Here is a 25245-nt window from a genome sequence, read left to right as displayed (position 1 = left end):
GTCCAGACAATGTTCATACATTTTATGTAAATTATATAAATTTTACATAATCTATGAAAATTTCATGTGGATTTCTGTATACGGTATCATGTGAAGATAGTAGCAAGATGCATTGTTTGAATTAATTGCCATAATATCTGGCTGGCTGTTTTTAAGATCACAGATTACATGCAAAGCATTGCCTCCTTATTAAAGTAGGGCTGTTACATGTGCATGGACAACTTTAATAATTAGACCAAAAATACAGTACGTGAAATTGCTTTTCAAGATGCTATTTGTATCAGGTGCATTTGAACCTGGGGGGCATGACTGAAGAGATGCTCTTATGAAATCTCTGGGGAATTTCAGTAGGATATTAATTTATCAGTGCTTCTGTTACATTGTAATAAACTATACTGGAATGGGTGGATATAATGAATTTAGATGATAGACAGATCATAGTAGTATAATTGTTCATTTGTTATGTCAGATTTTTAAATTTAGTATTATTTGCTTCTGTTTATAGCCCGAGCCTGTAAAGATGAAGTAAGAAAAGCTAAGGCTCACAATGAAGAAAGGCTTGCCACAAAAGTAAAAAAATAACAAAAAAGCTTCCAACATGTTAAAAACAAGAAAAACATTAAGGAAACAATTGGTCCATTGCTGGGAGAAAGTGGCAAGAAGGTGACAAGCAACAGGGAGAAAGTAGAACTATTTAACTTTTGGCATCTTTCTTTACACAAAGGGATAAAACAGTCCAACCTATCAAAAACAGTACCACAAAAATCAGATTAGGAACACAAATTAAAATAGGGAAGAAAATGGTAAGTGAGCACCTGTCTATCCTAGATGAGTTCAAATTACCAGAACCGGACAGATTACACCCAGGATTCTAAAGGAACTGGCAGATGAGATCTCAGAACCAGAGATCAGAGATCCTGGAGCACCGGGGAACTGCCAGAGGACTGGAAAAGAGCTGATGTCGCTCCCATCTTCAAAAAAGGAAAAAAAAAACAGATCCAGGAAACTATAGACCTATCAGCCTGACCTCAATACCAGGAAAGATTCTGGAAAAGATAATCAAGCAACGAATTAGCGAACACCTAGAAGTAAACAAAGTAATAGCCAAAAGCCAACATGGGTTTGTCAAAAACAGATCATGCCAGACTAATCTTATTGCATTCTTTGACAAAGTGACAAAATTAGTGGACCAGAGGAATGCCGTTGATATAGTTTACTTGGACTTCAGTAAGGCTTTTGATAAGGTAGACCATAACCTACTACTAGAGAAAGTAGAAGAATGTGGGTTAGACAGCATCAACACCAGATGGATTCGTAACTGGCTGACCAACCGCACTCAACGTGTAGTCCTCAATGAAACTGCATCTAGATGGAGGGAAGTATGCGGTGGAGTACCCCAAGGCTCTGTTTTAGGCCCAGTACTTTTCAACATCTTCATCAATGATTTGGATGAGGGAATAAATGGGGAACTCATCAAATTTGCAAATGACACCAAGCTGGCAGGAATAGGCAACACTCCAGAAGACAGGCTTAGGATACAGAAGGATCTTGACAAACTTGAACATTGGGCACTATCTAATAAATTGAAATTCAATGGTGAAAAAGAGTAAGGTTCTACATTTAGGCAAAAAACCCGAAATTCACAGGTACAGTATAGGTCCGTGATGGCGAACCTATGGCACGCATGCCAGAAGTGGCACGCAGAGCCATTTCTCCTGGCACGTGGAGCCATCACCAGTTCCTCTTTCGGGTTCGGGTGCAGCAGCCAGCTGGTCTTGACACGCATTGGCGTGCCAGAAAGCAGAAGTGGAGCCGCCCGGTGCGCATGCGCACACTAGGAAAATGATCTTTTTGTTTCCAGGGTGCAATGCGTGTCGGCCATTTGGTGATCTGGTTCCTGGCACGCATGCACACCAAAAACCAGCAACAGGAAAAGCAACGGCCGCGCATGCCAAAAGACACAGAGAGGGGTTCCTGGCCATCGCTTCTTAGTAGAGCTGTGGTTGGGGCTTCCCTCCCTCCCCCGCCTGAGTGGGCTTCTTGCATAGAAGCAACCGGGCAGCCACCGGCTGGAAACAGCAGCGCAACAGTCGCTGTTACCAGGGGCGAAGGGGTGGCGGTGGCGAGGACAGGCGACCGCCGTCCCTTTGTCTCTTCCCCAACAGCGGCTGTTGCACTTCCGCTTCCAGCCGGGATGCTGGCGGAGGAGCTGCTGGTGGGGAGGCGAGCTACCTGCATCAAGATGCCGCCAAGGGTCTGGCAGAATATATTCCGCTCCGGACCACGGATCCTCATCAGAGCTGCAGGCTGGAGCTCTGAAGAAATCTGCTCAGGTGGGGGGGGGAGGGAGGGACGCCTGGGACCGCCTGTCCTTGCCATCACTACTCCTTTGCTGTTGTGCTGCTTCTTCCAGCCAGGATATATTCTGCCAGACCCTCGGTGGTGTCTTTATGCGGGTAGCTCACTCTCCGCCAGCAGCTCCTCTGCCAGCATCCCAGCTGGAAGCAGAAGCGCAATAGCGGCTGTTGGGGAGAGGATGAAGGGGCGGTGGTCGCCCGTTCTCTCCAGCGCCACCCCTCGCCCCTGGTAACGGCGACTGTTGTGCTGCTGCTTCCAGCTGGGACACTGGATGAGCTGCTGGCAGGGAGGCGAGCTACCCGCATAAAGACGCTGCCGAGGGTCTGGCAGAATATATCCCGGCTGGAAGCAGCAGCGCTCCGGACCGCGGATCCTCATCAGAGCTGCAGGCTGGAGCTCTGAAGAAGTCTGCTCAGGCGGGGGGGGGGGAGGGAGGGACGCCTGGGACCGCCCGTCTTTGCCATCACTACTCCTTTGTTGTTGCGTTGCTTCTTCCAGCCGGGATATATTCTGCCAGACCCTCGGTGGTGTCTTTATGCGGGTAGCTCACCTCTCCGCCAGCAGCTCCTCCGCCAGCATCCCGGCTGGAAGCAGAAGCGCAACAGCCGCTGTTGGGGAGAGGATGAAGGGGCGGTGGTTGCCCATTCTCTCCACCGCCACCCCTTCGCCGCTGGTAACAGCAACTGTTGCACTGCTGCTTCCAGCTGGGATGCAAAAAGACGCCGCCGAGGGTCTGGCAGAATATATCCTGGCTGGAAGTAGCAGCGCTCCGGACTGCAGATCTTCATTAGAGCCGCGGGCTGGAGCCGTGCAAGCAGGCTGCTCGTATGGGGAGAGAGGGAAACCCTTGCCCATGCTTGCCACCGCCTCCCCCTTACCCCTAGCGGCTGTCACAGTTCTGCTCCTGGCTGGGATGGTGGAGCAGCCAGAAGGAGAAGCTGCCGTGGGGGAGGTGGGCGGGGCAGACACCGATTGCAAATGCTTCTCCCCCAGTGCAGTCTGAGAGACAGCAAAGAGCCTTGGGAGGGTGGGAGAGGCTGTTTTCACCCTCCTCAAGCTCCTTGAAAGCTTCTCAAGTCTGGGGAGGGTGAAAAACGGGTCTATCGTGGGCCAAAAGGGAGGGGTCACACGCATGCGTAGGGCGTGTTTGCGCACATGCGCAATGGGGAGGGTCGCACGCATAGCATTATGGGTATGGCATGCCTGCATATGACCCCCTTGCGCTCCCCCCGCTTTTGGCATGGGAGCCCAAAAAGGTTCACCATCGCTGGTATAGGTGGTACCTTGCTCAATAGTAGTAACTGTGAGAGGGATTTTGGAGTCCTAGTGGACAACCATTTAAATATGAGCCAGCAGTGTGCAGCAGCTGCCAAAAAAGCCAATAATAAATAATAAATTTGAATTTATTAGCCGCTCCCTTTCCAGACAGGACTCGGGGCGGCGTACAATAAAACATATAGAACATAAAACATATGTACAAACACATAGACATACACATATACAAAGACATACATGCACGGAGGAGGTAACAAATTACATCACATTTAGACAGTTAAAAATCACCATTAAAATACCCCATTAGTAATAACACAATTTAAAAATTTAAAAATTTAAAAGGACTGTCAGGAGGAATAAGAAAAAATTTACGGTTGAGCCAGGCCAGATAATTGAAAGAGGTGGGTCTTCAGCTGTACACGGAAGGAGCGGAGATCGGAAATAATCCTGATGTCACGGGGGAGGTCATTCCACAGGGCTGGGCCCGTCATAGAGAAGGCTCTGCTCCTGGGTGTCGCCCCCTGACACTGTTTAGCGGACGGCACCCGGAGAAGTCCCTCTCTGTGTGAGCGGATTGGTCGTAGGGATGTATGGGGCAGGATGCGATCCTGCATGTAACTAGGTCCTGTGCCATGAAGCGCTTTAAAGATCATAATCAAAACCTTGAAACGCACTCGGTAGACTACAGGAAGACAGTGCAGCTCGCGCAGGAGAGGTGTTACAGGGGAGTATCTAGTCCTCCCCATAATCACCCGCGCGGCCGCGTTCTGGACCAACTGCAGTCTCCGAGTGCATCTCAGGGGAAGCCCCATGTAGAGAGCATTGCAGTAGTCCAGGCGAGACGTCACTAGCGCATGGGTGACTGTGCGTAGGGCATCCCGGTCCAATAAGGGGTGCAATTGGTGCATCAGGCGAACCTGATGGAACGCCCCCCTTGCCACGGCTGTTACATGGTCATCCATGGACAGCTGGGCATCCAGGAGGACGCCCAAATTGCGCACCCGTTCCATGGGGGCCAGTTGCTCGCCCCCAATGGCCAGAGATGGAAGCAACTGATTGAACCGGGAGGCCGGAAGCCACAGCCACTCCGTCTTGGAAGGGTTGAGTTTTAGTCGGTTGCCATCCATCCAGACCCGTACGGCCTCCAAACACCGGGACATCATTTCAACGGCCTCGTTGGGGTGGTTCGGGGTGGAAATGTATAGCTGAGTATCATCAGCATACAGATGATATCCCAACCCCAAAACCACGGATGATCTCGCCCAGCGGTTTCATGTATGTGTTGAACAGGAGAGGCGAGAGCACCGACCCCTGTGGCACCCCACATGTGAGGGGGCTCCGGGTCGATCTCTGCTCCCCTGCCAACACACATTGCGTCTGGCCAGAGAGGTAGGAGCCAAACCACCGTAAAACGGTGCCCCTGACTCCCAGCCCCTCTAGCCGGTGCAACAGGATACCATGGTTGATGGTATCGAACGCCGCCGAGAGATCTAATAGGACCAGGATAGAGGAACAACCCCTATCTCTGGCCCTCCAGAGATCATCAACCAACGCGACCAAGGCCGTCTCCGTGCTGTGCCCGGGTCGGAAGCCGGACTGGCGCGGGTCTAGATAATCATTCCTCAACCAACACAGTTCTAGGCTTCATAAACAGAGGGATAGAATCAAGATCATGTGAAGTGTTAATACCACTTTATAATGCCTCGGCAAGGCCACACTTGGAATACTGCATTCAGTTTTGGTCGTCACGATGTAGAAAAGATGTGGAGACTCTAGAAAGAGTGCAGAGAAGAGCAACAAAGATGATTAGGGGACTGGAGACTAAAACATATGAAGAACGGTTGCAGGAACTGGATATGTCTATTATTATTATTATTATTATTCACATTTATAGACCGCCCCCTCTCCCGGAAAGGACTCGGGGCAGTGTACAGTCACTAAAATGCATTATAAAATACATACACAAAACAGTTAAATAATTAAATACGTAGGTGAAGGAGGTTATAAGACTGTAATAGAATAATAAATATAGTACATTAAAAGCTTATTAAAACCCCAAACCCAATTAAAATGAATAAATCCCCGGGAGGTGAAACTAAGAAAGTGCCAGGCCAGCTGATTGAAATAGGTGAGTCTTTAACTTTTGCCGGAAGGAACGGAGGTCGGTGGTAGTTCGAATGTCTGGGGGGAGGTCATTCCAGAGGGTTGGGCCCATCACAGAGAAGGATCTACTCCTAGGTGTCGCCCGCTGGCATTGCCTAGCAGACGGCACCAGGAGGAGCCCCTCCCTGTGTGAGCGGATAGGTCGCAGGGACGTGTGTGGTAGGATGCGATCCTGCAGATAACTAGGTCCTCTGCCATGGAGCGCTTTAAAGATGGTGATCAATACCTTGAAACGCACCCGAAAGGCCACAGGTAGCCAGTGCAGCTCGCGCAGGAGAGGTGTTACGTGGGAGTAACGTGTACTTCCCATAATAACCCGCGCGGCTGCGTTCTGAACTAGCTGCAGTCTCCGGATGCGTCCCAAGGGAAGCCCCATGTAGAGGGCATTGCAGTAGTCCAGGCGAGACGTCACCAGCGCATGAGTGACCGTAGGGCACTCCGGTCCAGTAGGGGGCGCAATTGGCGCACCAGGCGAACCTGGTGGAATGCCCCCCTTGCCACGGCTGCCACATGGTCCTCCATTGACAGCCGGGCATCCAGGAGGACACCCAAATTGCGCGCCCGCTCCACAGGGGACAATTGTTCGCCCCCTATGGCCAGCGATGGAGTCAGCTGGCTGAACCGAGGTGCCGGTAACCACAGCCACTCGGTCTTGGAGGGGTTGAGTTTGAGTCTGTTGTCCCCCATCCAGACCCCGACGGCTTCCAAACACCGGGACATCACTTCGACAGCCTCGTTGGGGTGGTTTGGGGTTGAAATATACAGCTGAGTATCATCAGCGTAGAGATGGTACTCAACCCCAAAACCACGGATGATCTCACCCAGCGGCTTCACATATGCGTTGAACAGGAGAGGCGAGAGGACCGACCCCTGTGGCACCCCACAAGTGAGTGGCCTCAGGGACGACCTCTGTCCCCCTGTCAACACACATTGCTTCCGGTCGGAGAGGTAGGAGCCGAACCACCGCAAAACGGTGCCTCCGACTCCCATCCCCTCCAACCGGCGCAATAGGATACCATGGTCGATGGTATCAAAAGCCGCCGAGAGGTCTAATAGGACCAGGATAGAGGAGCAACACCTATCTCTGGCCCTCCAGAGATCATCGACCAACGCGACCAAGGCTGTCTCAGTGCTGTGCCCGGGTCGGAAGCCGGACTGGCGTGGGTCTAGATAGTCGGATTCGTCTAGGTGTCGCGGGAACTGCTGCGCCACCACATTCTCGACAACCTTCGCCAAGAAGGGGAGGTTGGAGACTGGACGATAGTTAGCTAGCTCCATTGGGTCGAGCGAAGGCCTCTTGAGCAAGGGTCTCACCACCGCCTCTTTCAAGGCGGTTGGTAAGTATCCCTCACCCAGTGAGGCGCTCACCAGGCCCAGGAGCCAGCCTCGTGTCACCTCCCAGGCTGCCAGTACCAGCCAGGAGGGGCACGGGTCCGTTAAACAAGTGGTGGGTCGCAGCCGTCCACGCAACCTGTCTAAATCCTCGGGGGCAACAGAGTCAAACTCCTCCCAGAATGGTCTCTCAAGACTCGCTGTTGGCGGCTCGTCTGGTCCACTGACGGAGGTCCACCCGCTCCGGATCTGATCGATTTTGTCCTGAAGATATTCCCCAAACTCCTCTGCTCTACCCTGTAAGGGTGTCTCCTGCGCCCTCTGCGATAAAAGGGAGCGAGTCACCCTAAACAGGGCGGCAGGGCGGTTATCCGCGGACGCAATAAGAGCAGCACAATGTCTACGTTTGGCCACTCTTATTGCCACCAGGTAAGTCCGCAAATAGGCTCTTACCTGTGTTCGGTCAGATTCGGAGCGTGAGGACCTCCACCTGCTCTCTAGACGTCTCCTGTGGCGCTTCATCACCCTAAGCTCCTCAGTAAACCAAGGAGCCCGGGTGGGTCGATGCCGCAGGAGAGGTCGCAAAGGCGCAACCCGGTCCAAGGCCCCAGTCGTCGCCCTATTCCAGGCAGTCACTAGGTCCTCGGAGCGGGAGCGGGACAAGGCTACAGGAATTGGCCCAAGCTCCGTCTGGAATCTATCAGATTCCATCAGGTGCCTGGGGCGGTACCAGTTTATAGAGTCTGGTTCCGCCTCCTCGCGGTGGGGGATAGCGCCAGGGAAGTCCAGCCGGAGGGATGAGTGGTCTGACCATGACAGGGGCGTGATGACTAAATCCCCTATTCCCAGATCACTCGTCCACTGTTCAGATACAAAAATGAGGTCCAGTGTGTGGCCCCCTTCGTGAGTGGGGCCCTGCACTAATTGGGTCAGGTCCATGGCCGTCATGGAAGCCATGAACTCCCGAGCCACCTCGGAAGCCGCTCCCATTGACGGCAAGTTGAAGTCCCCCATGACCAAAAGTCTGGGAGTCTCAACTGCCGTCGCTGAGATTAGCTCGAGGAGCTCGGGCAGGGCTGCTGATGCATAGCGAGGAGCCAAGTATACAATCAGCAAGCCCCACTGCCTCCCTGGGCCCCAGTTCACACCAAGGGACTCACACCCGGGTATCTGAGGGACAGTGAACTCCCTCGGCTCTAAACATTCCCGCATAACCACCGCCACCCCTCCACCCTTACCCAGGGCCCGAGGCTGATGGAATGCACGGAAACCCGGTGGGCACATTTCCACGAGGGGTAAACCACCCTCGTGGCCCAACCAGGTCTCCGTTATCCCTGCAAGGTCTAGCTCCCCCTCTGAGATCAACTCATTAATGAGGGGGGCCTTGTTGGTGACAGACCTTGCGTTGCAAAGCATCAGCCGCAGGCCCTGGCTCTGTAGGACCTGTCCACCTAGACTGCAGGGGTTGGTACAAGCGACCGGGCGTAACCAACAGCCACGGTCTCCCAACCGACCTTGGGATCTTATCCTGTCCTCGCATCCCCTCCTCCCCGCGACCGTTGCAATAGGACAACCCTCTGCTTTAGTGACCTTTATATTCCCCCCCTCCACCGCATCCCCGTCCTTCCTGGACTCACCTGTCTGTCCGGCTCTGGCCCTCCTCCCGGTCTGATTAACCCTCCCCCCCACCCTGGGACCCCCTAAAAAAGATAAAAAACATTTTACTAAAAATCCCCTTAGCTTCCGGTTCCTGCACCTCTCGGGGTCCACGAACCCGTCATCAAGGCGGGCCCTTGAAAGAGCCAAGGGCCATGCCTGCGAGAGAGGGGCCTCCCGCAGGCGGAGCAGGTCTAACCTCGAGTAGATTGTTAAAACCCAGTGGGGTAAGGGTGCTGGTAATAAAAAGTTGGTAAACGGGGGTAGAGTCTCAATAGGAAGTAGGAGGCTTCAATGTCCAGATTAGTACTTGGATGAGGGGGGGGGCGGGAAATGATCGAATATCCTCAAGTGGTGAGAGATGGCAGAGATGACAGAAAGGTGGGAGACAATCCAAGGTGGTTCCAGATGGGGTGGCGTTCTTGGCCCAGTTGTTCTTGGCCTAGATAACTGTTCAGGCCTATCCATGGCCTTGAAACAGGGCCTCCAGTGGCCTCCGGTGTTCCAGGCCACCCCCAACCGTTGTTTATACCTTCGCCCTCACTCCTGGTTTCCATCCAAAACGCCCAGGTGGGCACACTCCACCTTGGCCCCCCACTCGGCGCTCCAAAGTTCTCCACTGATTAGGATAATGTTCTCCAAAATTCGGCGTCCTCTGCTGGCGCCGGCAAGGCCCGGGGGGGGGGGCATGGGAGCAGCCAGGATACGGCAGAATACCAGAAAGGAGTCCCTGGCAGCGGCGCCACTCTTTCCACTCGTCCCGCTGCCGCAGCCGTCTCCAACTGCCTCTCCCAATTGCCTCCCAGCCTTATTCTCCTCCCCGGTGCCTCGTTCTTCTCCCCGGTGCCTTTTTTCGCCGCCAGCGCAATCCTCACGCCGCGCTGCGCTGCGCGCGCCACCGCCATTGCTTCCCAGCTGTTTCCCCGGCCGTTTACAGCCTTCCGTTCCTCCTTCTCCTCCAATCTCCCCCGACCACCCTGGCGGGCCAAAACGAGCCCAAAACAAGCCAGGGTGGTCGAGCTGTCCAACTCTCGGCCCTCCGATGACATGAGGGCCGGCAGCAGTCCCTTACCCGGTCGGGAGCTCCATGGCGTTCTTAGGAGCTCAGGAGGCAACCGCCATCGCCGGAAGCTCCTCCTTCATCCCGTCATGCAACCCATAGTCTAGTTTAATAGAGAGAAGGACTAGGGGAGATAGCAGTGTTCCAATATCTCAGGGGTTGCCACAAAGAAGAGGGAGTCAAACTATTCTCCAAGGCACCTGAGGGTAGAACAAGAAGCAGTGGGTGGAAACTAATCAAGGAGAGAAGCAACTTAGAACTGAGGAGAAATTTCCTGACAGTTAGAACAATTAATCAGTGGAACAGCTTGCCTCCAGAAGTTGTGAATGCCCCAACACTGGAAGTCTTTAAGGAGATGTTGGATAGCCATTTGTCTGAAACGGTATAGGGTTTCCTGCCTAGGCAGGAGGTTGGACTAGAAGACCTCCAAGGCCCCTTCCAACCCTGCTATTGTATTGTATTGTTTTATGTCTCCAACTATGCTTTTTGTTGTTCTGCACATAACTCTTGACAGATTTTCAGAACTATTTAAAGGGTGATTTTTTAAAAAATAAAACTTAAATAAATTCTTTAGAGGGATCAGTATCATTGAGTTTAGAAATACATATTTGTACATGTTAGAATATTCTTTGCCTAATAATAGCTGGTCTCTACTATGAATTTCACAGCATTCTACTTTAAAAGCCATTGCTTATCTCGTTTTAATCAGTATTCATTTGCTAAGTATTTAAACTTGAATAACTTTGAAACTAATTTAAAAGCAATGTATATATTTAATCACAATGTGAAAGATAAAGGTACAACAAAAGAAATGCATTTTTAAAATGCATTTTAATCAGCCTCAATAATGCTTTCTTGCTTTTAAATAAGAAAGGAGGGACTTTCTTATAGATGACAGAATTTAAAACACTTATCAAGGTCACATATTAGGAGGAGTGTGTTTGTGTAATTCAGATATGGCATAGGGATGGAACAGGTTTTAAAAAATATGATAAAGTGGATGTAAAACTTCAAATAAATTATTACAATACAACAATGGAAAGAGCTATGGAAAAAATAAATAAAACCTACTATAAATTTCTATTCCTTTAATTTTAAGGGATTATTTAATTAATATAGTGTTTTTCAGATAATTCAGAACTGTTGATAATTACCAAATCATATAACAATAAATGTTAGAAATGCCATAAAAAGAAGGAACATTTTAAAGAAGGAACTTTATCGTATTTATTTATTTATTTATTTTGTAAAAAAATCCCTCTTTTGAAAAGTGCTTTGTGACTGTCATTTACTCTATGCATACAATTCCATGTAGATTAAGTAGAAGGAACTGGTTACACTTTTTCAAACTAATATATTTTATTAGAAGGCCTATGTGCAGTGATGAAAAAATACATGCCTTTTAATAAAATACGTTATTCTGAAAGAATGCTACCAGACTCCTCCTTATTCAGAGGTTGTAATTTACCTTCAGGTTAATAGTTCCTTGTCCATAATATAATACTTAAACCAAGCACAAAGGGATATCTCATTAATCTATATTTTCTTATGGAATTAAATAGTTAGAATAACTGCACAGCTGGAGCCAAAGCAACCAATCCACTTATTTTCTGTTTCTTGTTAACATCTTGTTGAAGAATGCATGTGTTCTATTTCAGTAAACAATATGGAGAAAGCTAGAGAAGATGTAGGATTTCTGTTTTGAATACTTGCGTATAGCTAAAATCTGTGAAGTTTAAACAGGTGATTTAAGGGTGCAGACACAGAACAGGAGGAGGAAATACATATTTTCTCACTCTTAAGCACAAATACTACATAGACTGTGCTAAAAAAAGATCCTCTTTCATCACATTTTAAAATACATACACATTCATCTTTAGAATCAGTTATCAAAGATAAAATATAATTAGGTTTGGGCTCCTAGCATTGAAACTGGAATCAGCTGCCATTTATCAGAAATATTTAGAATACATAATGATAAAAGTAAAATAAATCTATCATTTAACAAATATTTCAATCAGTTTTTTAAGCTGTATATGCTTTTTGCTCTCTACTATGTAGAGAGAGAGATACAACTTTATAGACTACTCCTATAAATGATTGTGTTTGTGTGAGTGTATGTGTGTGTGTGCATGCACCTATGCCTGTTTGTTATTTCTAATCTCCAGTGTGGAAGGGCATTTTGAAAAAAAAAACATTTTTCTCTTTTCATTTTGTATCATTCTTATATGATAAATGGAGCCCACTGAGTCCTTGTTTCTACGCAGGCCGGACAAACAGTTGGGGTTTGTTGAGGTCCTGTTCAGAGGTGGTATTCACCTACCTTCCCTACTGGTTTGCAAATGTGAGCGTGCACACATCTCAATTCATTTTAATTTACAAGTTTAAATTTTTGTTCCCTTGCTAAGTAGATTGATTGGGTGTTAACAATTACATTACATTACATGACTAAATATACCCATTTTCAATAGTTTAAAAAAATATACTTTTTTGTTTCTTTTTTCTCTCTTCTTATTTTTACATAAAAAAGAAAGAGAAGGTTTAGTAATGGCTATTTTAAATGATAAAAAAAATATAATTTGATGATGATTTATATGTTCAAGGCCCTTTATGCTGTAACTAGTGCAGCAAAGCTGGCTGTGGAATTCTGGGAGGTGAAGTTTTATTTATTTATTTATATTTAATGCTTCTAGACCGCCCCCTCTCCCGAAAGGGACTCGGGGCGGTGTACAGTTCATACAAAATATAACAGAATACAATAAAAAAGTTAAATATGTACAGTTGACAGTTGACATGGAGGAGGTTAAAATGCAATTAAAAGAACTGTACAAAGCTAATATAAATATAATTTTAAACCCCTAAAATAGATACAGTAAATTAAAAAACCCCTAAAATAACCAGATATAATACATTTGCCAGGAGGGACAGTTGTAATTATGCCAGGCCTGCTAATCGGAACAGGTGGGTCTTCAATTTTTGCCGGAAGGAGCGGAGACCAGAAGTAGTTCTAATGTCGGGGGGGAGGTCATTCCAGAGGGTTGGGCCCATCACAGAGAAGGCCCTACTCCTCGGTGTCGCCCGTTAGCATTGCCTAGTGGACGGCACCAGGAGAAGTCCCTCCCTGTGTGAGCGAATTGGCCGCAGGGATGTATGTGGGAGGATGCGATCCCGCAAGTAACTAGGTCCCGTGCCATGGAGCGCTTTAAAGATGGTAATTAGCACCTTGAAACGCACCCGGAAAACCACAGGTAGCCAGTGCAGCTCGCGCAGGAGAGGTGTTACGTGGGAGTACCTCGTACTCCCCATCACAGCCCGCGCGGCTGCGTTCTGAACTAACTGCAGTCTCCGGGCGCGTCCCAAGGGCAGTCCCATGTAGAGAGCGTTGCAGTAATCCAGGCGGGACGTCACCAGCGCATGAGTGACCGTGCGTAGGGCATCCCGGTCCAGTAGGGGGCGCAATTGGCGCACCAGGCGAACCTGGTGGAACGCCCCCCTTGCCACGGCTGCCACATGGTCATCCATTGACAGCCGGGCATCAAGGAGGACGCCCAAATTGCGCGCCCGTTCCACAATTGTTCGCCCCCTATGGCCAGCGATGGGATCAGCTGGCTGAACCGAGGTGCCGGTAGCCACAGCCACTCAGTCTTGGAGGGGTTGAGTTTAAGTCTGTTGTCCCCCATCCAGACCCCGACGGCTTCCAAACACCGGGACATTACTTCGACAGCCTCGTTGGGGTGGTTTGGAGTTGAAATATACAGCTGAGTATCATCAGCGTAGAGGTGATACTCAACCCCAAAACCACGGATGATCTCACCCAGCGGCTTCACATATGTGTTGAACAGGAGAGGCGAGAGGACCGACCCCTGTGGCACTCCACAAGTGAGTGGCCTCGGGGTCGACCTCTGTCCCCCTGTCAACACACATTGCCTCTGGTCGGAGAGGTAGGAGCCGAACCACCGCAAAACGGTACCTCTGACTCCTATCCCCTCCAACCGGCGCAATAGGATACCATGGTCGATGGTATCAAAAGCCGCCGAGAGGTCTAATAGGACCAGGATAGAGGAACAACCTCTATCTCTGGCCCTCCAGAGATCATCCACCAACGCGACCAAGGCTGTCTCTGTGCTGTGCCCAGGTCGGAAGCCAGACTGGCATGAGTCTAGATACTCGGATTCGTCGAGGTGTCGTGGAAACTGCTGCGCCACCACATTCTCAACAACCTTCGCTAAAAACGGAAGGTTGGAGACTGGACGATAATTAGCTAGCTCCATTGGGTCCATCCGTCTTAAAGTTCCCAAGGTTAAGAAGCACTCTCTTAGGATGTTGAGTGCACCTGAAATTTGTATTTCGACATTTCCAAAGCTTGAACCATAACAACACAAAAATGAACAATTGGTATTGGCTAGTGTTGATCTGAACAACTAGTGAAAAAAAACTGAAAATTTTATTTCTTAAAAATGATTCTGATAGCAGTATACTTTATTTGAGTAACAATAACTCTACAGAAAATTCTTGTGAGCAGAAATCAAAACACAGCATTCAGGGAACTGAAAGAATTCAAAGAACTGCAAATAATAGGGAGAAGCATCTCTTGTTCTTCCATATAAAAATCAGAGCTTTATAACTGCATAGAGAGAATCTTTATGTTTTAATAGATTATATTCCATTAAAATTTAAAATTAATTCTAAAATTTATTGTTTATAAATATTTATGATGAAATAGTTAATTTATATATTCAGTATGTGATGCACATTTCCTTTTCAAATATGCTTTCATATTTTTCAGCCTTTCTCTAGTTTTTGAATAACAATTCTGATATATTCATTTTGAGATTATTGTACTACAGTAGTGTCATTTATTCAGAGTGACTGACTGACTAATCAAGCATGCAATTTCATTGAATGTAGATTTTTAAAATTTCTTTTTCCTTTTAGCTGTCTCTGTAATGAGGTACAGTGCTTCATCATTTGGATTTGCAGTAAGTATTCTCATAACTGAAATGTATATTTGCTTTTTCTGATCGAATCCACTCATTAGTTTCATTCACAGTTGTCACAAATACTATTAATTCACACAAAGAAATTTAAGAAAGAGAGGAACCATGAGTAAAGTTAAACAATCGAACCAGAAGTCTAATTGGATTTTAGATAGGATTTCTTCTTTGAATTTCACAGAAGAATTAGAAATGGGTCTAAAGGATATTCCCAGCATTGTCCACTGTTTCCAGTATTAGCAACATAACTCAAGCACGTTTCAACAGAGGCTTAGACAATTTGTGGAGGCTTGTTTTATCAATAGTGTTAAGCAAGAGCTAACTTAATTCTCTGTGTATACCCTCAGGTTAAGTCTCAGTATCAGGAGATTCATCAGCCTCATGCTGATTTGCAAGTTCTGGGAGTTCTGTTAGAAGCGAAGTATGGAGAGGTAGACATTTTATGGTGGTTCACTATTTACATAGCATTAAAAAGTTCTAATACTAAGGGCATATTTCAAATAAACAATCTTCCTCTTCCAACCCCAAAATTAGATGATTACATTCCACCTCCATGTTATCGTAATGGCATAGAGACCTGACATTATACAGTGGTTCAGGTCTAGGGCTGGACTGGGAGTTTAAGGTCATCCTTATCCACAGAAGTTCAGTGGGTGATTTTGATACTGTCACAGCCCAATCTATTAAATAGTGTTATTTTGAGAAAATGAGAGAAGGGAGTGCTATGTCTGCCTCTTGAGCTGGAGGAAAGTTGGGAGATCTACCCAATCAATACACCAAACAGTTAATGAAGAAATCCTCTTTTTGTGGTTTTGTTCATGTTCATATATTCATTAAGAACTTTTTAAAATGTTTGTTTGTTCCTTAGATCATCATCATATGTATCTAATAAGATTGGATTATAAGACTGGATTTTAACTAGTGACTGTTGTCATTTAGGTGTCTAAGAAAAAAATAATTCTGGCAGTGTTTGTGTGAATCCATCAGATATGAAGTTGGTGCTATAATTTGCTAATTTAAAAAATTCAGTAACAATCTGTGCTCTAGTTTTTATTATTTGACAGTAAGGTTCATTACTTTGCCTTAAGTTCGATCTTTCTGCCCTTATAGAAGAGTCTTGTTTTTAATTATGTATGTGTTTTGCAGCAGAAAAGAGGTTACACTGTACGATTGATGGGGTTTAAAATTTTATTACTCCTTGTCTTTTGTTTCTTTTAAAATAAAAAGTCAATTTTTAATGTTCCATACTTTTTATTCCAATGATTAATGCTGCATCTATATACAGCATTGCAGCACTCTTAGCAATCTTTCATTGCAACATCTTTTGCCTTAGTTGCTCCAATTAAAGTGTTTATTATCTTTTCCAGTTTGATGCCACTTTGGATGTGTTGTCTTCAGTGATAGTTCTGTGGCGTTACAGCAATGCAGCAGCAGTTCATTCGGCACACAGAGAATATATGTGAGTACTTAAAACTATTTTTATCTCTGCTGAAGCTTTCATTAATACTTTATTTCCACTGGGCCAATTATTTTTTTCTGCCCTCATGATTTCTGGAAACCTCCTGGTGGTACCATGCTAAAAATCTTTTCACAGCACCACAGGAAAGCACCATATGTAATATAGCTCCTTTGAACAGTGGTTGCTGAAAACCTTGGATGCATCCTTCAGTGGAGGATGCATACATTGGTACCTGCAGCTTGAAATTCACATTGAACAGGCTGCCCTGCTGCATTAAGTTGCACAGTGGGTGATCTGAAAGCGGGCAATCTATCAAAGCATAATTTGTGTAAAGGTGCAGCAATAACTCATTATCTTGATTTTATCTTATTCCACTGACAGAATGTAATCTATCATATTAGGTTCAAAGTATAATGTTAATCATCTTCAAAAGGTGGTGCTTTCTTTTCCCTGTAGACTGTTTTCCTTTAATAAACCTTTCAGCAGACTGTTATTTGACTTTTACTGTTTCTCCACAAAAAATGGGTGAAGGTAGTTACTTGGTGTTAGATATTAGCAACTGTTATAATGGTTTCCACTAAGGTCCTCTGTTCCGGCAGAAACAGAGGTTTAATATCAATGGTCGAAGGGTCTGACAGCTCCCTATAAAAGGGCTGCTGTCAGACTGAATCTTCGGTGGATTGTACATAGTTGTTCTGTTATAATAAAGAGCTGTTGTTGCCTAAGCCTGAGTGTGCCTTTCCTTTATCCAATCTAACACTGGCAACGAGGATGGGATTGGAAGGCAACTAGGCGAACCAAAAAGAGCGTAGCAATCCAGTAAGTAAATCCAGCCCGGAGCTCAGCACGGCATCAAGCAGCCATTTTTGAGCGCAGATTCAAAATGCCCTCAGAACACAAGATGGCCATGCACGCCCCACTGACTCCATATGACCCAGTCACCGAGCACTGGGAATCCTACATGCTGAGTTCGACTGCTTCCTCAAAGCCAACAACCTCATGGGCCTTTCTGAAGGCCGAAAGAAGAACATGTTGCTGGGCTACTGCGGATGGGAAGTGTTCGAGATTGCAAAAGACTTATCCGAGCCAACGCCACTCAAATCGGTCGCTTGGTCGATGCTACAACAGACGCTGAGGACACACTACGCTCCCAGACCGTCTAAACACATCCGAAGGCACGCATGTAACATTCGCAATCAGAAAGAGGGTGAATCTATGAATGAATATGTTGTGGCGCTGAAGAAGGCCGCAGCCTACTGTGAGTTTAGAGACCTTGATGAACTGATTCTAGACCGCATTATATGCGGCATTAGGGACATTAGCCTGCAGAAGAGGTTACTTGCAAAGTCTAACCTCACTCTGCAAATTGCCTTGGACGAAGCCAGGGCATCCAAAACTGCCATTAAGTCTACAAAAACCCTGCAGCACCAAAGTACTCCACAAGATGCGCAGAAGAGCACAGGCGTACATCGCGAGGCTACAGAGGCCGAGGGCTCAGAAAGTGAAGATGACAACTGCTGCATGTGCAGTGACCACACCAAGCTGGCGCACAAATTCGATCCACGTTTCCCGCCTTGCACAAGCTGCGGAGGAGACCATGCCAGATCATATTGCCATTTCCGCGATGCCATCTGCCAGCACTGTGAGCGAAAGGGGCACGTCGCCAAGGTTTGCAGAAGTGAGCACCCCATGACCTGGAAGCCCAGAAGCCAACCTAACCGCCAGCAGAGGCCCAACTAAGGGGCATGGCAGCTGCCACCACAGCGCTCAGAAGGCGACACCAGAGTCACCTACCACAGCTCAATCAGTCAAGTCCGCACAAGGCGGCCAAAAAAGCTGAAAGTCACTGTCCTCATCGAGGGCTCTCCATGAGAGATGGAGATTGACACAGGGTCACCATTGACCATCATGCCGTGGTCTACACTCAAGCAGGCTATTCCTAGCCTGAAGAAGCAGCATCTACGCGTTCCTGACATCCGCCTTCGTGACTACCAGGGGAACTGAGTCCCCATCATGGGCTAGGGCACCTTCTGGGTGCAATTCAAAAAGTTCAGCTGCCAGCTTCCAGTGACAGTGGTCAGCGGTGACCTGCAGAGCCTCCTGGGGTTTGACTGGTTTGAGGCCCTGGATCTAGAAGTGACTGGTATCAACGCCTTAAAAGACGAGAGCACCGAAGAATTCTTTAAGGACATTTTTGGCACCGGACTAGGTAAGTATGTGGGGACCCCAATCTCTTTTAATTTGAACCCCAACGTAGCCCCCATGGGGCTAAAACCCAGGAGAGTACCTTTCACTCTCCGCCCTAAAATTGATCGGGAAATTGACAAGCTCATAGGCCAGGGAATCCTAGAGCTGGTAGATCATGAACGCTGGGAGACCCCTATAGTGACACCTGTCAAATCTGACATGTCTGTCCACATCTGTGCAGACTACAAGTGCACAATCCATAAAGCTTTACAACAAAGCGCTTATCCTGTGCCCATTGTACAGCATTTACTACATTCCTTTGGCCCCGGCAAAGTTTTCACTAAATTAGATATGGTGCAGGCATACCAACAATTGCCTGTAGATGGCGCTACAGCAGAGGCCCAAACCATCGTGATGCACAGGGGTGCATTCAAATGTAACTGCCTGCAATTTGGAGTTAGTATCACCCCGGATTGTTCCAAAGCATCACGGAATGGCTTTTGCAGGGGATTCCACGAGTCGTCCCCTATTTTGACGACATCTTGGTATCGGCTGCAAATGAGGCGCAACTTTTCAAACGTTGAAGAACTGTTTTGACCAGAATTAGAGACAGAGGCCTCTGTCTCAAAAAAGAAAAATGCCAAATTAACGTGCCAAGGGTTGAATTCCTAGGGTACCTCATCGACGGCTCTGGGATTCACCCGACCTCTAAAAAAATTAAAGCACTTCAGGACGCCCCTACGTCTTGCAATCAGACTGAGCTGCAGACGTTTCTCAGGCTCCTTAACTTCTACAGCGTCTTAAACAAAAAGCCACCATTGCTGAGCCCTTACATCGTCTCCTGGGGAAAAATGCGAAGTGGTCCTGGGGCAAAGCCAAGGCAGCCGCATTTGCCGCAGTGAAAAGAGTGCTGTCAGCGGATACCTTCCTAGTCCAGTACACCCAGACCCTGCCAATTGTTTTAACCTGCGATGCTTCCCTGTTTGGCGTCGGAGCCGTCCTCAGCCACAGAATGCCCAATGGGACCGAGACACCCATAGCCTATAACTCAAGGACCTTGTCCGCTACCGAGCGGAACTACAGCCAGCTGGACTGTGAGGCTCTGGCTGTAGTGGCCGGTGTAAAAAGGTTCCATGAGTACCTTTACGGCCGTGACTTTGAACTCATCACATACCACAAACCGCTACTGGGCTTGCTGGCTGGGGACCGGCCTACTCCTGTTTCTTTGTCGCCGCGAATAACCAGATGGACTATTTTCCTGGTGACCTACACCTATCGCCTCATCCATCGACCAGGCTCAACCTTGGGGCATGCCGAGTCGATGCCCATTACCTGAACTGCTTGCAGACGCTATCCCCGAGACACCAGTCCTCCTCATTGACTGCTTAGAGACTGGTCCTGTCTCGTCTAGTGACGTTGCCCGCCACTCTGCCAGTGACGCCACGATCAAACAGGTTTTGAACTGGGTGTGGAGAGGATGGCCCAAGGGGCCTGTTGGGTCTGAATTCAAAATGTATTATTGTAAAAGAGATGAAATGTCTGTTATTAATGGCTGTTTGCTATGGGGGAACCGGGTTATTGTTCCACCCAAACTGCGCATTGCAGTATTAGAGGCTTTACATGTAGGGCATCCTGGAATTGTCAGGATGAAGTCTTTGGCTAGGAGTTACGTGTGGTGGCCTAACATGGACAGGGAGATCGAAGAATGGGTGGCTACCTGCACACTGTGCCAGGAGTCCAGACTAGTTCCCCCAGAGGTGCTTGCTAAGGAGTGGGAGCGACCTCAAGTACCATGGTCTAGGGTGCACATAGACTTCGCTGGCCCAGTTCATGGCCAGACATTCATGGTAGTTGTGGACGCCTACTCGAAATGACTATAGGTAGTCCTCATGACCTCTACCACGGCAGAAGCGGTCATCAAGGCACTACAGAGACTTTTCTCCACGCATGGCCTGCCCAATGTCTTGGTCTCTGACAATGTGCCCCAATTCACGGCCATGCATTTCGAGACCTACTTAGCAGCACAGGGAAATAGACATGCCCTGGTCGCTCCATTCCATCCGGCCTCCAATGGTCAGGTGGAGAGAATGGTGAGATCTGCAAAAGAGGCCTATCCAGGATGGGCCCGGGAGATTGGCAAACACGGGTCGACCGTTTCCTCCTAATTCAGCACATCACGCCAAGTGCTACCATGGGGAGAAGCTCTTCCGAGCTTCTCATAGGTCGCTGGCTAAGGTCTCACTTAGACCGGTTACACCCAAACTATTCTGCCGCATCGCCACCAGACTCAGCAAGCAAAATTCAGAATCTTAGCTTAGGGGATTCAGTTTACGCCCACAACTATGCCAGGGGAACTCTGTGGATTCCTGCCACAGTGATAGGCATCACCGGGCCTTGCTATTATCTCGTAGAGCTCGAGGACGGTCGGAATTGGAGAAGGCACATTGACCAACTCTGTGGCTGCCTCTCCAACTCCTCTCTTAGACAACCAGAGGTAACTCCTGCAAGAGTTAGCCAAAGCCATACCCCAAAGGAGCAAGAAGTCACTCCTTCCACAGAAAGTTCAAGCCCGAAGGGATCGGGGCACTTATCTGGTTGTGTTGCAGTCCCACAGCGAGCTCCGAGCGAACTGGTTCTAGAAGCTCCAGCCGCGACCTGTGAAAGGTTCCAGGAGCTTCCACCAGGTGAAGCTACAGAGCCAACAGGTCCATCTGACCTGTCTGAAGAACACTCTCTGATTGAACTGCGCAGGTCTGGCAGAGCCACCCAAAAGTCCGCCTACCTGTGTGACTACATCACAAGTCCATTAATTCCATCTAAGAGGAAAGGGGTGTTAGATATTAGCAACTGTTATAATGGTTTACACCAAGGTCCTCTGTTCCGGTGGGAACAGAGATTCAATCTCATTGGTCGAAGGGTCTGACAGCTCCCTATAAAAGGGCTGCTGTCAGACTGAACCTTCGCTGGATTGTACATAGTTGTTCTGTTATAATAAAGAGCTGTTGTTGCCTAAGCCTGAGTGTGCCTTTCCTTTACCCAATCTAACACTTGTTTTAGGTGTATAGTTACCAGGTATGTAGCTATATAGAAAATTCATGGTTTCTATCCATTCATCCTGCTGAGGTTGTAATTGGTTAGGGTGTCACCCCATGCTAATCAGATTATTTGTTTGGGGCAGGAAAGACACAGATTTTTTCCTCTTAGTGACTTTTTTATTCATTATGAAGGAGAGTTTTCTACAAGGGGCAGTGATTGGAAAGAAAAGTAAACCGAGTGCAACTGTGCATGTTGGGAATATAGGGAATGTAGAAAACATGCTTGCTTCTGAATGCGATTTTGTGCATGTATGCATGAAAAATAAACACCTTCATGTTTTATGTAATGAAACAGTACCATTGGAAGTTACTTATAGAGGGAAAGTACGAGTAAGAAAAGATCAGAGGTTAAAATAATTGTTAAAACTCTCATGTACACCTGTCTAGCAAATCTTAGAAACTGGCATGAGCAAATGAGTTCTATGGGGTGCCATCTGAAGAATGTTGTAACCTCAATAAAAATGGGGGAAAGAACTGAGTACTATATGTAAATATGCCATGACTTTATTTATCATAATTTCACCTAGTCTAGGTTGTAGGATATCAGGGCACGAGTACTGATCTTGACTTCCTAGCCTATGGTTGAGTAAGTTTGATCAGAAAAGTGGCATTAGAAGTCAAACATGAATAAACAATTATGCAGTATATATTTACCATTTGTATTGCTCATTATTTTGAAAATAACAGAAACAAGGCCCTGTGGATAGGAAAAAAGGATTGAGCTGTAATTCATTTTGCCACTGCAAACCTACTGCAATATTTAGGACAGAAAAAAATACGAAGTAAATAATGTTCTGTGAAATTACTTGGAATCATTAGATAGATATAATCACATTGCGCTTCACTGTTTCATATTCAATAGCTAAGTAAATATACTGTAAATTAGAATAAACATGAATCACTAGGATAAGCATGAATAATTCTGATCATAGTGCTTTGATATTTTCTTGTATGTTTCTCAGTTTGTATTATAGAATTGGTAGGTGAATGATACTTTTATTTTAAATTTGCTGGGTAAAGCAAATTTGTTGTTAAATGTTGCATTGGTAGTAAGCCTTGTGATATTTTTAATATATAAATAATTGAGTCTTTATGTATATTTTAAGACCTAAAAACAAAAGAGGCTAAAGCTCAAAATTATTGTTTTGTTCTTGTATTGTACAAACTCAGCATTTCAGAGATTAATTTCTGTCTCAAAGGCTACCTAAAATCAGAAAAGATGTGCCACGAAAAAACCTGTTAAAGTCATGAATATAAATACAAACAATTTATCATATTAAATATACTAATGTAGTACTTCAGGAACAATGCTTTTAAAATTTTGCATTTGGAATTATAAAAACAGTTTGTTTATATTAGAATAGAAAGCTGTCATTTATATTTCAGAAACAGATATAGTGAAGTGCTCTATAGTATCAGAGCCAAAGCTCTTGTCACTTGCATCAAGAGTCCTATAAATAACTTTGCAAACATATTGAGCGATTCTCTTTGCTCTGCCTGGCCATCAGCATTATGACCTGGCTGTAAAAAATTATGTTTTCCTTCTATTCCTTGTTGACCCTTGTATCATTCTGAACTCTTCATTCTCTCAGCTAAGCTCCCTTCTTCAGAAACAGAAATGCTACTTCTTTCCTTAATCGTTTTGATGCGTAAGAGTTTGCTTTTAAGTGACTTTTGCCTCACTGAATCCCTAGCCTGATTCTGTGTTTGACGCACAGGTTCCCCTCGACTTACGACCACAATTGAGCCCAGAATTGTTGTCGCTAAATGACACATTTGTTAAGTAATTTTTGCCGTGTTTTACCATTTTTCTTGCCACAGTTGTTAAGTGAGTCACTGCAGATGTTAAGTTAGTAATATGATTGTCAAGTGAATCTGGCTACTGCCTTGACTTTGTTTGTTTGTTTGTTTTATTGGATTTATTGGACTTTGCTTGTCAGAAGGTCACAAAAGATGATCACATGATCCTGGGACATTGCAACAGTCCTAAATAAATGCCAGTTGCCAACTGTCTGAATTTTGTTCACATAAGCAATGGCCCTGCAATGGTCATAAGTGTGAGAAATAATCGTATGTTCCTTTTTTCAATGTGGCTGTAAGTTCGAATGGTCACTCAATGAATGGTGATAAGTCAAGGACTACCTCTATTCCTAATCACTCATCCCTATTTCATGAAGTTCCTGAGATACAGCACATAGACCCCTCCTGGACAACATCTAGATATCTTCTTCCAGGTTCCTCCACAAAGGCTATGCTGCCTGAGGAATATTATAATTTAAGTACAAACACGGAGAATGTCAGAGTCAAGGAAGATGAATGTAAGTACATTTCTCTTGCTGATTAGTTATTTATTTCAGTGGTGAAAGAACCTATGATGAGTAAATTGGTATGAAATAGCTATTCCCCAAATTAAAAAAAAAACCAACAATCAATAAGATTTTGTTATGCATTTCAAACCTTGTCAAAATATCCTATTGGTCAAATCTTATCTACATATCTGAAATTATGTGCATAGGTGGAGAATTTCTGACAAGAGTACACAATTATGCCTAAAAATACTATGGTCACTGTTTCCTAATGAATTTAGAAATGTAGAAGCGTACTCTATGCAAAAGGATGAAGGTTTTTGAAATTCTACTGATGTCATTTGGAATGTAAAATGCACTATTTTTAATTCATTTAATCAAAATTAAATAACTGGTTTTCCTTTTCTTTTTAAAAACTTCTTATATTAAATAAATATAACAAGATTTGAATTTCTGACAGCTCTGTCAGACTGTAAGATAACCACAAGCTAACAAGCCCACCCGCTAGTTATATGACTGATATTGATAATCTTGTTCTATTCAGCATAGTGTCATCACAGTTCAGTGAATATTCTAATTAACTTTGCAGAGAGCTGCTAAAATTGGTTTCAATTCCTTGCAAAACACATATTGCAAAAATACAGCGGATAACATGAAGGCAACGTGATCTCTATGTATTGTCACGTTCAAGTGAAACCATTTGCACAGATTGTTATTTGCGTGCATCACTGGTTTTTTCTTAACCCTTAATTCTGTTGCCACACCTTTATTGCTCTTAGAACAGATTGAGTCAAGAGTAGTAATTACCAAGGGCTTTATTATATCCCCAGTTAGACATATTGTTGTCACTACATTTCACTTGCTGAAAAATTAGGAGGTGATTAGGTAGTGTTGTTTTTCAAAAACTAAATTATATCAGCAATGCATAGTTATTTAGGTAGACCAAAGAGAAATGTTGCACAATATACACTTATATAAATTGCAGAGTGGTTAATGTTACTAAACAAATGTTGGTGATAGTAAAGCCTATCTTTGTTGTTACAGAAATGGCTAATATATGCCAAGTATGCAAGAGTAAAGAGTTGAGGCTATAATTTTATTACCTTTATTCTACTGTGCTAAAAAGAGTTGGAAGTTAATGCTTTTTTTCTTTTTTCCCCTTCACCTCACAATTCTCTCTTTCCTTTCTTTCCCTCCCCCACTTCCCTATCACATTTACTTTCAGTTACATTTTATATTTTGATTTATATATTGTTAATATACATATATTGAATATATATATATATATTGAACGATAGTAAAGCCTATATAATTGTTCATTACTGTAGAATTTACAGTTCTATTCTTCCATCTACTACAG

General features: G+C 45.7%; 1 protein-coding gene across 1 annotated transcript in view; it reads left to right on the top strand.

Moving 5' to 3' along the window:
* TMEM163 (transmembrane protein 163) overlaps positions 1 to 25245 on the top strand; it is a 96720-nt gene that overhangs the window by 34907 nt on the left and 36568 nt on the right. Inside the window, exons 3-4 of the mRNA XM_081940209.1 lie at positions 14780 to 14823; positions 16206 to 16297. Of these exons, the coding sequence (XP_081796335.1) occupies positions 14780 to 14823; positions 16206 to 16297 (136 nt within the window). The remainder of the gene's footprint in view (positions 1 to 14779; positions 14824 to 16205; positions 16298 to 25245) is intronic.

This window comes from Natrix helvetica (genome assembly GCF_964273705.1).
Source record: "Natrix helvetica genome assembly, chromosome: 1".
NCBI classification, from domain to species: Eukaryota; Metazoa; Chordata; class Lepidosauria; order Squamata; family Natricidae; genus Natrix; species Natrix helvetica.
The sequence above is the reverse complement of the archived record's forward strand: the minus strand, read 5'-3'. Positions and strand labels throughout refer to the sequence as shown.